The sequence below is a fragment of the Alosa alosa genome, chromosome 20 (assembly GCF_017589495.1).
Source record: "Alosa alosa isolate M-15738 ecotype Scorff River chromosome 20, AALO_Geno_1.1, whole genome shotgun sequence".
Lineage (NCBI taxonomy): Eukaryota > Metazoa > Chordata > Actinopteri > Clupeiformes > Clupeidae > Alosa > Alosa alosa.
In genome coordinates this window covers 18489250-18504211 of record NC_063208.1, presented here as the reverse complement: position 1 = coordinate 18504211, position 14962 = coordinate 18489250, and the positions used below count along the sequence as shown (strand labels likewise).

The 14962-nt window shown below is 46.1% G+C and overlaps 1 protein-coding gene across 1 annotated transcript in view; it reads right to left on the bottom strand.

Moving 5' to 3' along the window:
* Positions 1–25: 25 nt before the first annotated feature.
* zfpm2b (zinc finger protein, FOG family member 2b) overlaps positions 26–14962 on the bottom strand; it is a 41750-nt gene continuing 26813 nt past the window's right edge. The window contains 5 exon segments of the mRNA XM_048229196.1: positions 26–3070; positions 3073–3363; positions 3940–4167; positions 4776–4857; positions 4860–4984. Coding sequence (XP_048085153.1) covers positions 984–3070; positions 3073–3363; positions 3940–4167; positions 4776–4857; positions 4860–4984 — 2813 coding nt within the window. The 3' untranslated portion in view covers positions 26–983.

Here is a 14962-nt window from a genome sequence, read left to right as displayed (position 1 = left end):
CAAAATGTTAAGGAAGCCTCTCCCCACTTGTTTATTATTTATTCAGCAAGATGAAAATAAATCTGTGTGTTTATATGGTTAGATACATATTGCACCATGACAACACAGTCCTGAGATCAGATCTTTAATTTGGACACCACAAGAAATAAAATAAAATAAAATGTCCAACATTTCTGGAATTTCATTCCATACATGAACATGCATAGCAACACATTTTCAACAACATATTTTTCTCCTGCATTTGAATACAAACAAAAACATTTCTTCCATACAAGAACCCACTGGCTTAACAGTAGAAGTAAAGATTTTTTCCAGTCAACTTCTTAGAAGAACAACCATAGTCTCTCCTTCAAGATACGGCCTTAAAAATTGTTCATCTTCATAAAAGTATTGCCTTAAAAGCAACGATTTACAAAAAAAGGTTGACAAATCAGCAAACGCACATAAAGGTATATTAATGTCTTGCATGAGCAAAACATTTTCAAGTTTAAATAAACAACATGAACTAGAACAGTCACAAAAGTAGAGAAAATCTTTTTTAATCATAATATCAAGTATTTACTATCATTCCCAAATCAAAGATATATTACCAGTATTCATGTTGTAAAAATATAGCAAACCTGTGTTGTCTTTCTGTGAAAAAGACAGCAGAGCATCTGTAATTTGATCTGTGTCATGTGTTTTTCAGTTACATTTTCCATTCTCAATAACTTAGTTGTCTGTGGGACTTTGATGTTACAAAGATCTTTTCTAGAAACCTCATTAAATGAGTAATTAATACTGGAAACATTCTTTAAAATAAATAAATACATCACAAAAGGCGAGAACAAAAATACACACAAATACTCTTTCAACAAACATATTTTTTTGTCATTTCATTTTTTTAAACTTATTGAATGAGAGATGCTTTTGTTGATTGTCCATCAGCTGTGTTTCATGTAAACCAGTGGGGAGAAGGGTCACAAGTCAGTGCTTTTGAAAAGTTATTTCACATGTTCAGCCGTGTGAGACGAGCAGTAGAACTTCTTGTGCGTAATAAAATTTGACAGGTTGTTGAATTGTATGTCACAGGGGCGACAATACTTCACATTGCCCGAAGCGATTGATCCGTTTGCCCCCCTCTTTGCAGCCGGGGGCCCCTCTTCTGTCTTGGACATGTGGAGAGGGGATGAGCTCTCCTCCTTGGGGTGGACGGGGCTCTCTGGGTTAGACGTAGAAGAAGGCTCCTCCCGAGGTGGTGAGCTACTTGGCTTCCCGACGTCTGCGGGTTTTTCCTCTGTTTTATGGTAGCCGTTCACATCGAGCGTCTTGCTCTTGTTTTTGGGCAGCGGGTTTTGGGTCTGGTCGGGAACGGGCTGGTCTTTCTCCCCTTCGCTGCCTTCGTTCGGACTCTTCCTGTGCTCTCTCTGATCGTTCGGCATCATCAGCATCCCGGTGGCGTAGTCCGCAGCTTTGATTTCGTAATAGGGCCAGATCTGTTCGTCCGTCCGCATCTTCTTAATCATCCCTGGATAGCCACCAGTGGACATGAATGTGTCCTTAGTCTCTTCCTTCACTGGGACGTTCTCATTAGATGGCACCCCAGCTTTGACAGGGTGGACAAGGGCATTCTGGGCTTTGATGTCAGGAGAGCCAGTTTTGTTGTATGGCTCGACGCTCTTAGTGCTTATGTCTGGATGGCAACTTTCCTTTTTAATGTCTAGCAGTAGCTTGCTGTCCACAGTTGTACCGGGACAGAAGTTTTGTTTGTGGGCGAGATAGTCCTCCACTTTGTTGAAGCTGATCTTGCAAACCGAACACTCGTGGTAATCCATGAGACTCGTGGGAGACTGTGAGAGCTTGTTAAACTGTGGCAGGCATTTCTTACTTAGATCTATCGGCACATCAAGTTCCTCCCTGGTAATAGCGTTGCACTTAGAGACCAGGGCGGATTTAGTGACCGTGAGCGATGCTTCTGGGTGTTTAGGAACCATACTCTGATAGATGTTGTACCTCATATGGAACTGATCTCGGAAAGTGTCCATTGCCTGCTGGGTGATACATGGTCCACCAAGTGTGGGGATGCCAAGGAAAGGTGGCGGTGGCATGGGTGGCATGTGGTCCTGGTCGGGCGTGGTCATTTCGTAAGCCTTTCTCCTCTTACGTGCCCGCACTGATTTCTGAGCCGCAGGGCCTTTCATGGCATTGGCGCGCTTCATAGGTGGGTCATGCCTGGTGGCGCAGTAGTACTGCTTATGTACCATGTATGTCTCTTGTCGGCTAAATGTGATGTTGCAGGCTGCGCACGTGGTCCCGTGGTTCGGGTCCAGTTCGTTTTCCACTGGAGATATTTTGGGGCTTTTCAAGTCTGCCTGAATGCCATTCGGCCTCTCCTCTGCACCAGTTGGAGTGGAGGCCTTTTTAGCTTGAGGTGAGTGGTCATCTGACAGCTTTCCCCCGACCTGGAAAGGGTCAAACATTGATGTGGGCAGTCGGGTGGGATCTACTTGATGACCTTTCAGCTCGGGCGGATGGGCGTTCAGCATACTGGCCAGGCTGCTCCCGTTCCTTGGACTACCAGCGTCTGAGACTTGATCCAGGAGATTGCCGTACTCGTGCTGCTTCGTCACCTGCTGCCAGCGGCTATTGCAGTAGTGCTTCTTGTGGACTAGGTAGTTGTCCAGGTTGCTGAAGGTGATGTTGCACTCAAAGCACGTGGCTCCTTTCGGCACAAGATTGCTGTACACCATCGGAGGGTAGTTGCCGCCTCCGTGACGCAACCTGCGGTGGACGAGCTCGGACATTTTCGCCAGGATCTCCGAGGCCTGCGGCGCTGCGGTGATGTCTTGTGGGAAAGGAACATGTGGCATAAAGGGCCCCATGGGAAAGGCAGGCGTGATGTTCGGCTGGACGGGGGACGACGCCTGTCGGGGACTGGACGGCTCGGACTTCACCCTTGCGTAGGAGAAACCAGTCTGGCTTCCTGAGTTGCCCTCAGTCTTCAGGGTGGATTGTTCTCGCTCTGTGCAACTGGAGTCCGTGCCAGCTTTGGCCTCTTTGCTTTGAGCTGGACTCTGACGGGCCTCTTTCCTGAACGGATGGTCCGGTTTGTGGCCGGCCTGCGGGCTGCCCGTGCTGCCGTGGAGGTGGCGCGGGCATCTCCCTCCCGGGGAGTCTTCACGCTGCCGTGGCCATGCATGTCCTGGTGCCTGGTGAGCTCGGTGGGAGTCTGGAAGCAGAAGTTGCAGTGGTCACACCTGAGGCCCACCTGGGACAGGTGAGACAGGATATGCTGCTGGAGGCTCATGAGAGTGTCTGCCGTGTGGCTGCAGATCGTGCATTTCAGGCCAGCGCCAGTGGACACAGGGTCTTCTGACCGGGTAGCTGAAAGATAAGACAGAATGTACTATATTTAAAGGATGGCCAAAGCTCAAGTTATTTTACAAGTAATATAATTTAGTACATTTTGTTTATGTAAAGCACATTGAATGACCTCTATGTATGAAATGCGCTATGGACCCTTTCAAGAGACTTCCATTATCAGCATCATAGTTGGCCCCACAAGACTTCCTTTTTAACATTCCATATGTTATCTTAATGCAGAGGAAGTAGATTGGGGCCCAAATAGAACGTTCAAGCATTGTTTTTGTTTACCTTGTTGAAAGGGTCTATATAAATAAAGTTGACTTGACTTGACAAATTCTACTGGCAAACCTCCGCTCTTATTTGTCTTAATAATTATGCAGATTATTTTCAGCAAACAGCTTTATTATTACCCAAGTGCAAAGTACTATTAGAGATTTCTTAATGTACTGAGTCATTACTCCATATTGAGTTGAGAGTAACAAAGGATATAAATGTCATGTATAGAATGTATAAAAGCAAAACAACACAGTATACTTTAAGCTTATTGTTTTATTGTGTTTGTGAACCCATATCTGGTGTAGGTCTGTGACTTACTATGAGTGAGCAAGTGCATCTCCAGGGCATTGGTGCCAGGGAAGCTCATGTTGCATTGTGGGAAGGGGCAGGCGCGGGAGTTGGCATGGCTGCCGTTCTTGTTGTTCCTCTCTGCCACCATGGTGTCGCCGTCCCTCTGGCGCCCGCTGCAGTAGTACATGAGGTGAGCCTGCAGGTTCCTCTCGCTGCGGAACCAGATTCCACACGCCTTGCAAGGGAAGATGTCCTCTGCAGGGGACAGGGAGAGGGGTATGAGTGGACACGATCAGTGTACTTAAATAAAGGGGATGGTGTCCTCTGCAGGCATAGGTAAGGGATATGAGTGGACACAACCAGAGTACTTCAATATTTGTTTAATTCACACGCTAATGTGGACTTGATATTGCATCAGCAAACAGAGCACTTCGTCTTTTGTGATGTTCCAGTGGACAGTTTTGGGCATAGAGCCAAACCAGCCATCTTTAATTTAGCGCTGTAGCAGCATGCGAAAACCAAGGTGACCTGACCCCGACAGACCCTCATCAAAGACTGACGGTGTGCTTGTTGTTCAAATCACATTAGTGTCATTACGATTAGGAAAGACATAAAACACAAAATCAGCGAGTGTAAATATTTAATTTCGACAGGGACTGAAGGTCAGTCGGAAGCCCCTCCGTAACTCCCTTATCCTCGCCAAACATGCCTCGTCCAAGCTGAGATGGCTCTGTGACACGGATTTCCCCGCTTTTAAAGTCCCACCGACCAACCCCCCTCCGTGAGTGTCGGGCTCCATGACATCCTGCGTTAATCAGAGGAGTCTCCGATGTGTCTGCGCGGCTGATAGCGCGTTAACTCACTGTTCACAATGGCGTTGGGGAGGATGGAGGCCATGGCGGCCTGCTGGGGAAGGAGCTGGATGGAGTCCAGCAGACGTCTGGGGGGTACATCCCCTCGCTGGTGGGGGCCTGGCCGGATGCATATGGCTGTAAGGAGATGTCCACCGTAGAGGCCTGCAGCATCTCAAGCTCCAGCAGAGGCTTGGTTGTAGTGCACCAGAGCTGGCCACCTAAGAAAGAAAGATGTGATTTTGTGAGACATGTAACATTTTATTACTATTATTACTATTAATAGTAGCAGCAATTGAAGTAGTACTGGTAGTCATAGAAGCCTTAGATGCCTTAAAAAATTAACGTGCAATATGTTTGGTGTAATACGCAATTAGGTGCGATATGTTTTGCACATAAAAATGAAAAGTCTGTAAGACCTGCTGCTACTATGTACTTCTAAAACACAGAACAAGAATGTTTTTTGTCAAAGTACATTCTACACAGCTTATCTTTTTTCTACTGCTGGGAAATGTACATGAATTCAAAACGTGAACTATAGAAGATGAACTGAATTCAGCACAATCCTATTCATTTGATACAACAAACAGCACCTTTCATTGTTTTAGAGTTTTAAAGTGCATACACATTTTTTATTTACAAAACATCCAGCCAAAGCGAGTGTCAGCTATTTCTAAGACACACAGTAAAACGCCATTGTAATATAAAGCAACATGCTTCCAACCTTCATGTAAGGATCACACAATTCAATTTATTTAACTAGTTTATATTTTCATGGCTTCACAGCCAACATTATTTGTGCTTTTCATAGTTACGACCGCGAGAGCACACATAGGCCTGTTTACGTATTAGAGCGCTATGTATTCTTTGAAGTTCTGTGGAGCCAGACAAAAAGACCTGTTCCACTACAGTGTTACCCGCGTGTTTACCCCGTCCCTGAAATGGCCATCTTGGATAAAAGTCCTGCGTTTTTTTATCTGAGCCGCGGCACTGCGGATGAAACATTCCACTGCAGTCCTAAAGAACAAACTCATTAGAGGGGTAAAAAGAAGGAGGAAAGCTTTGTGCCGAAGATAACATTTATCTCTTTACATGACAGGCACTCCGTCTGCTCTTCATCTTCCATTGAGGGGATTAAAGTTTTTAATATGACTATTTACAAAAGTCTGGCGCACGCGATAACAGCCAAAGCCATGATACGCTGGCACTAAACGCTAGAATTAGGACATTGTTTAATTGGCGAGTTGGACAATGAAAATAAGGTTCACTTATGACTTTAAAAAAGGTGTTAAGAGACTGTCAGTTTGTCAAAAGGATGAAAGGATGGCTATGGGGGCTGTGATGAACATTCTGAGAATGAAATGTAATGGACATATATAGAGGGGGAGGTGGGGGCATGCCAACCGTCTGACACTTAAAAATAAGACTTTTAATTTTTCGATAGTTATCTATGGAATTCTGTGCAACTCTGAGAACATTACTTTAACTCTAATTTTGTTGAGGGCCACCATTAAAATAATACATTTTCACCAAAATGATATTCAAATGATTGTGTTTGCTTGCTTGCATTTAGCCTATTAGGAAACAGGCATTTAACTTATTTTCTGTTCTTGTAACAAGGCTATTTAAATCCTGGCAATGGACCAAGAGCAATTGGCTCAAAAAGTGTTTGCTTTGGCAAGGCACACTGCAGAGAAGACAAAGAAATGAGTAAACAAAAAGCATCCCTCTCTCTCTCCTTTTCTCTTCCTCTTTTCCGCCTTCTCTCTCTCATTCTTTCTCCATCTCTCTCCCACCTTCTCTTTCTCTCTCTCACTCTCTCTCTCTCATTTTCTTCCTCTTGCCCTCTCTCCTTTCTCTCTCTCTGTGAATCATAGCAAATATTTGGATCAGTCAACGAGTTTCTGACTCAACAGAGCAGAAAAGAAAACACAGAGTTGGAGATTTTCAGCCCCCTCACAAAAGACCACAAAGTAGAAAATGAGAAGAAAAGACAGAAGAAAAGAAAGGGGAAAAAACAGATGAGCCAAAACTTTACTTTTGGGAACATTTCTCTAACAAGAAAACGGGACACTCAAATTGTGTGTGTTGCAGCTAAGCCTGCTAGCTTCAGCAGACCCATTCACTGTAAACCGTGTGCGGTCCATAGGAAGTGATCTTGTCTCAGTTCACAAGCATCCACAAGATGGCAGCCTCAACAATGTTTACAACCGACATCATAACGACAGTATGTGCCCCATTCAGCACAGTGAGAGTCCTGTGCTGTTGTAGCTTCCCAAAAGCTCAGTTAAATAACAAACTGAGAAAGAAATGGATGAATAGTGTACAGTGTGATACACTGACTGTGTATTCACCAATAGAATCAAACCAAGCCACCAAACAAACCAAAACAGTGACACACATTATTTAGCAATTTGAGAAAGTTCATTTCTGTGTCAAGCTCTAGTTTGCATCCAAATAGAAAACAACCAAAATACTACAATCAAAATACTTGAACAATGTAAATAAAACAAGCCTAATCATCCTTATCCCATAAGACATATTAGATTGAATACATAAATACCTGTATCAATACAGAATTTGACTTCAAATTTACACCTTGTGATTATTACTCTGATGTGAAGGCACAATACTACTGCCTCATGAAATATCTGCTGATAATTACTGGGGCCTGGGATGGATACGGAATGCCATATTCAAGCAATCATGTGCTCTTGTGATTCTGAGTGATTATGTCTTTAAGTAGACTTTAAGCCTCTTAGTATTATTGATCCTCTTCCTATCTCTCTCTACCTGATGGATCTGTTACACAATACACAGAATCATAGACACCAGCGGTTTGCATTAAGGAATGAATACATGCACGCTGACAGAAACACACACACACACACTTCCACACTCACTTTTGTGGACCCTTCCTGTAAGATAAGCAGTGTTTAATCAGAGGAGAATGACTGTGGGGGTTGCTGGCACTCTGCACATATTTGCAAAACCTACTTTAAATACATATTTTCTCCACACATACACTAAATGCTCCACACCTGCAGATGGAAGACGTTTGTCGTTTCCACTCTAGGTGTCTTTTTATGTCTCGGTGACTGGGCACGAGTCCTTTGCTTTGCACGTGGGCATGTTCATTTTAAAATAGTACAGCCATATAATGCCATGTTTAAGCTATCTCAATCCCATATGGTAAAGGGCAAGTGATGAGATGCTTCTCTATAATCATTTTGGAATAAATCCAAACCTCCCATCGGTGATACAATCTTAACTTTGCAATATGGATGAGAATGAGTGGCAGGCTAATTTAGTAGTGCAATAAAATGACACATACTGTAATGATACAGTACATTATTAAATTATGATACCACTCACTTTGATGTTCCTAAGCAATGAGAGCTAGAGACGCTCAGTAGATGTTACACATCTTTACATCATGCATATGTATATATTTTTAGTTTTTCTTATATATGCACATATTTTTCTTAATTGTTTTTAAAATTGTATTTCAGACTACACTATAGGCTTTTCTGTTATACTAAAATGCACTTGTGTATTGAATCATTTGTTTAGAAAATCATGGATTTTACAATAGATTTTGGACTATACTTTATAAACCACTTCCAATTAAATGAATATTTGATCAAATTCAATGCCCTTAATATAAATATAAATTCATTTGACAGCAGCATACTACAAAAACACACAGCATTTCATGTCCCCTCGTTTGCTCCAAGCAGTTCCAAAGCCCCTTTGCACTGTCCAAATCCATCCCTCTGGCTAGCCAGCACTCTCCTGACCAGAGCGATGCCGAGCCGATGCACCTCTGCCGTGGCGCCGTGCCCGTCTCGGAGGTGGCCCACGTGAGCGGGCACGACCTGTTCCCTCCGACAGCTGCCCTCGCTGGCGAGCCGCGGTGCCCGCCCCAGGTATCGGTGGCTTGCCATCTGCCCCGCACCTGTGCCCTCACTCATCCCTGCACACGGCCCCACATCAAACAGAACGGGAGAGAGAGAGAGTGGTGGCATCAATCCACGCAATCCACGACTCTCTCGCTCTCTGTGTGTGTGTGAGTGTGTGTGCTGGTGCCAGCCAACGCTGCAGTGCCTGAGTGTGTGTGTGTGTGTGTGTGTGTGTGTGTGTGTGTGTGTGTGTGTGTGTGTGTGTGTGTGTGTGTGTGTGTGTGTAGAGGTTTAACAGGGAGAGAGGATAGGTAGTGTTTGTACTGTGTGTGTGGGGGGAGCTGTATGAAAGATTTTGTGCCTGGAAAAAATGTGTGTGTGTGTGTGTGTGAGAGAGAGAGAGAGAGAGTGCAAGAGCTTCAGGCCATCAGTTACCTATGTAGTGGCTGTGTATTGTTGGAGATGGAGTCATTGTAAAAGATAAGAGACAATGTGAGTATAGACGGGAGTGGGAAGAGGGAGAAAGAAAGCTTGAACCAATCACAGCCATGAGTGAGTAAATATTTGTGAGGACAGTGTTTGTGTGCGTGTGCATGTGTGTGATTCTGTGCGTGCGTGCGTGCTTGTCTGTGTGTGTACGTGTTTGTGTGTGTGGAGGAGTTTCACAAACAAATCCAAACCCCCATGGTGGATTCAGTCAAGACAATACCATAGTCCCACACAGCCATTTAAAATATTTTCAAAATTTTCCAAGGGACAAGTGCTCTCCCATTGATCAAATTGAAATACTTCATAGAGCAATGACAGCACTGCCAAAAAAAACCTGCATCCAATTTTCTACATTTGGCTTCATACAAGCAAAAAAATGAGAATGAGAGAGACAGAAAAAGGAGAGCTAGAGAGAGAGAAAGAAAGAGAGAGAAAGAGAGGGAGAGAGAGAAAGAGAGAGGGAGAGAGAGAGAGAGAAAATGAATCACTTCCTGACAGCCAGTGATGCACATAACCAGCTGCTGTCAGTCTCCAGCTCCTTCCCTGGCCGGCTGAACTAAGCTTCTTAGAGGAGACACTTCCCTGCCCCTGCCCCTGCCCCTGCCCCACTCCGCACAGTCCCCACAGCTCCCTCTGTCACACCTCCGCGGCCACTGCCACTGCCCCCCGCTGCCCCTCAGCGTACACGCACCCCACTCAATCAGCTCCTCTTCTCAAGCCCTGAGTGCTGAGTGACCTCTAGAGTCGAGCGCAAAGACACAGAGAGGTCACCGCGCGCAGGTTGGCGAGAGAATGTTCCGATTTATAAATATTCAGTTTGTGTGAGTGTGTGGAACTGGGAGTCGAGAGAGATGTGTCTGGATCGTAGAGAGAGAGAGAGAGAGAGAGAGATCTGTAGAGAGAGAGAGAGAGAAAAGAGATCTGTAGAGAGAGAGAGAGAGAGAGAGAGAGAGATCTGTAGAGAGAGAGAGAGAGAGAGAGATATAGAGAGAGAGAGAGAGGGGTTGGCGCTTGGTGAGATAATGTTTGGCTACTACAGTTTGCGGGTGCGGAGCTGAGTCGAGAGAGAGAGAAAGACGTGTTTTTGGATGCTATGAGAGACAGCGTGATGTGTTCAGGGGATGTTCAGAAGCAAGTGCTGAGGAGGACCGCGGACAGGGTGTTGGGGAGGGGGGGGCATCCACAGTGATTCTATAGAGGCCAGTGGTTCGTGTTAGGGGGGAATGCCCTAGTGGTAAACTACCACCTGAGTGATATTACGAGGAAGAGAGAAGAGCAGACTCAATCGGCAGACGAAAAACGATCCTCCTGCACAAACTGGCAGAGGAGGACCCCCACCCCTCCGCCCTTTCCACTCTTCCTTTGGCACTGGCACAGAGCTCCCCTCCCACAGACCCCGAGCAGCTCAAGAAAGGCGAAGATTTGTCACTTTTCTCAACCCCCATTATCATCCTCGAGCCGGAGCCGCCCCCTCGCAACCCCCCTCACACCCCACCCCCACCCCCCAAAGCCCCTGGAGCTTTCCCCCTAATGGAAAGCACTGTCTCCCCACTTAACACGGCCGTCCAGACGCTTCTCCTGATACAGACCCCGGCTGTTTATGAAATGATGGAATTTGGCTGTTTTTCTTCCTCCCCTCCTCCCTCTCTCTCTCTCTCTCTATCCCTTTCTCTCTCTCTCTTTCCCTCTCTTTTTTTTAGTGCGTGGAATGTTATCAGCGGGCGAACAATTCTGCCCATGGTTTCACCCTCACGGGCTAGCTGCGCTGCTCATTAGCCTGGTGCATATTTAATCCAGAAGTTTCTTATCAAGTGTGACACCTGCATCTCTGAATGGCACTCTCCCTGTGCATTTGGCATGTATTTGGGTGAGCAGACTCCAAGGTGCTTTGTGGAGATTAAGAGAGAGAGGGAGAGAAAGAATAAGAGAGAGAGAGAGAGAGAGAGGGTGAGGGAAAGAATGAATGCTTACTTTATCATTTAGCAAGTTTGGACGGAATCCAAGGAGTTTTTTGTCTTGTTGTTGTAATTAGAAAGCCTTTTAAGCGATAACAGCTGCTGAGGAATATGAATATGGAAAAGTCAGCCTATCCCCCCCCCACACGCACACACACACTCTACCCATCTCCCCAATCCCCTCACCATCCAGTCCATGACAAAAACACCTCACTCTCCTTAAATGCTAATTTTCACACGGCCGTCGCGCCACTGTGCCGTGGGAAGCTTGAAAGCACCCAAACATTCAATTGCAGGAATTGTTTTACTATCCCCCAACCCCAACACCCCCCTTCACACACACACACACACACACACACACACACACACACACACACACACACACATACACTCACACACCTTCTCTCTGACTGGCATATGTGAAACATTCAAAATCATGAAACACTTCTGACGGACCATCCAGCCCCCCAACCCCCCCCACACACACACACACACACACACCACCTCCTCTTCCTTCTTCACCGTCGCCACAAACACCATTACGATACTCTCATTTGCATACAGGGATGTGCAATTAAGCCGCTCGTCGAACGCCACCACGTCTCCCTCTCAGCTGGGTCCCTGCGCGACACTGTCAGCGGCCGAGGGAATATCGTTATTGTCACGTTACCGCACCTTGACAATTGAAAAGATGACGTTTTCTCTCTCCCTCCATTCCTCCCTCTTTCTCTGTCTACCTCTCTCTCTCTCCCATTCTCTCTCTCTTTTTTATAGTAGTGATGAGGGCGGTGGGACTCTAGGTGGGGTGGGGGGGGGGGGGGGTGGACGCATAATCATCATGGCTAATCAGCAGCTGCTCCTACTCAGGCATCTCCCATCTTTCCTCCCTGCACTTGTCTTGTCTGGGTGCCTCTTCGTCCTCTACCCATCCAGAAAGGAGCAGAGGAAGAAAGACGCTCCTCAATGACAAGACGGCATTGAAGCAAGCGGGCGTGGGGCGTGATAGGAGAGTGGCCTGCTGAGGGATAATGCCACATGATTGACACGCCATGCAAATGTGTGTGATTATCAGGGCCCACAGATCTGCTGGTTGCAGGCTGGGTCATGGAAGAGAGGTGACCTGCCCTGGTTTGTGGAGGGTGCGTTTGGAGCCCTAGGGCATTCAGGATGATGATGTTGATGATGGCGGTGATGATGATGATGATGATGATGATGATAGTTGTGGTGGTCATGCTGGTGACTGAGCTAAGGCTCACTGGCTGGCAGCTGGGGGTAGTGATCACGTCCAGCTGGAAGGGGGTCAGACACTGTCCCCTGATCTAGAAAGTACCGTGTCAGTCAGAGCCACAAGAGAGGTGTTTTTATTTTGGGGAAGGCGGAGGAAAGGAGAAGAAAGGATGTTTTTTTCACACTCTCTCTCTCTCTCTCTCTCTCTCTCTCTCTCTCTCTCTCTCTCTCTCTTTTATCTTTGGGACAGCTACACCATGACTTAGCCCCTGTCTTCAGAGAAAAGGGGATAGAAAGAAAAGAGGGGATGAAGAAGAAGAGATAGAGAGAGAAGGGGAGAACGTGAGAAAGACAGGGAGGGGGAGGACAGATATGCCACACAAAAAAAAGAGTTTCTCTCGAGAGGGAGGATTATACACCTCAGCATTGGTACCTTCCAGCACCATTCCCCCAACGCCAATGTGAAAACTCAATTAAACTTTGTCTCTGCTGAATTCAACTACCATGCGCACATATGTTTGTTTGAGTGTGTGTGTGTGTGTGTGAGAGAGAGGAAGTATGTGTATGTACTGTATGTGTATGTGAGTGTGTGTGTGAATCAAACAGCCCTCCCTCTGGAGTCATGCTCATAGAACAACCTTACCCCACCTAGGACCCTAGATCCCTCTTTATACAATCACTGCTTTTTTTTCTTCCTTTTCTTTAGCTGAAAAACAAACATGTATCCTCAGGGTGCAGAAGAAAATAACTTGTTTTATTTAGTTCCTTGGAAAAGAGCCTTTGGCGAAGGAGAGTACTGCTAAGACAAAGTGACAACTTTTCTGATGACTCTCGTAGGACGTGTCTCGTAGGGATCCTGTACAGGTTGCATTCAACCCTCAAACCGAAAGCTAGTGCATTCCACAAAGTCAAGAGTCTATTAAGCATGCACCTTTAACGCCCCCGTCCCCCCAAAAACACAAACAAACAAATACATTTCCACACTTTTTCCAAAGCAAGAAGATAATAAAGCCAGGTCCTCCTTCACAATAGAGAGAGCATTCATGTCCCATCACCTATAAAACCGCATTTACCGCTTTCAATACTGGAACAAGTCAGTCCAGCTCAACTACAGTTAACCTTAATCTAGCAGGGGAAACTACTGACGATAAGCTACCGACAATCCTTCTTCCTGTTGTAAACCTAGCATTTCTTTTTTCCCATCTTCCTCTCTCTCTCCCTCTCTCTCTTTGTCCCCAGATTCACCTTGCTGGAGCTGTGCACCGTTCCATTAGACTTCATCACCGCCTCAGACTCCCACTGAGCTGTCAAGTAGCCGTCCGTCAATCAAAAGATGAGAGGAGATAGTGAGGGAGCACAAGAAAGAGAGAGAGAGGGAGAGGGAAAGGGAGCAATGGAGGGAGACAGAAAGAGAGGGGGATACACAGAGTGGAGGAAAAGAGAGGAACTGGCACAGAGATCCTAAATGTGATTTTTCTCTCTCTCTCTCTCTCTCTCTCTCTCTCTCTCTCCAGACAAGTCTCCGCCATCTAATGACCACAATTTTACACCCCCATCCCGACTGCCTGCTGCCCCACACATCCCACCCCACCCTCACCCCACCCCACCCTCAACCTCACCCCATCCTCACCCCTCACCCCCTCTCGACCTGGTCTGCCACAGCCCCCTGAGCGGTGCAAGTGTGCCGTCTTAAGCCTCATCGCCTCCTGATCCAAACATCCACCGTGATCAAACTAGGATTTATGACGCCTCACCACTCCCGACAACATCCAGTGGCTTTAATAATCTCGTATATTTCTTCCCTCTTGCTTGACATTTCCAGTCTTGACAGTCACTCAAGATAAGCCCAAAGCTCCCTGACAGCATGGAGAGCACATATAAAACACATGCTTAAGAGTTTTACTGTCTTCTCTCTCCCTCTTCCACTCTCTCTCTCTCTCTCTATCACACTCTGTCTCTCTTTTTCCTGTCTCTCTCCCTTCTTCTTCCTTCACTCTCTCTCTCTCTCTCTCTCTCTCTCTCTTTCCTCACTTTCTCTCTGTCTCTCTCTTAAAATGTCCCAGAAGGGAATCAAACCGCTTACTGATTTCTTTTTTCTCCCCCGACCACAATTTCATAATTTTTGGCAAATCTTTGTCACCACATTCTGAACTAATCTGTACAGGCCTTCCATTCCCAAATCCAACCTTCAAAAGCGTTTTCTAAATGTATATATAAAAAGTAAAAAGATACTGGCCCGCAGTTTGCTGTTTCGATTACAACTCCGAGTTCATCGCTTGGTTCTGAGAGCCTCGCCCAGTCTCGTTCTCCGCGTTCTCTCCCCTGATATCCTCCCGCCTCGTCCCAATCAATTACCAATGTGAACCCCGATTCATTAAGAGCTCTCCATTGAGAGCCATTCAGCTCGCCCCGGCGTTGTGTTTTAATTAAAGCTAATCTCCACCGCGCGCACAGGGGGCTCCGCTGCTGCTGTCGCCGACTAGGAGACTCCTTCAGGGCACGGGACTGTTTGAATATGCTGATAATGAACCTCGACATTTGTTAAGATGTTCGTTTATTCTTCTGTCTCAGTTCACTTTGGCGTCTAGCACCAAGATAGCTGATAATAGCGGGGATTTTTTTTTGT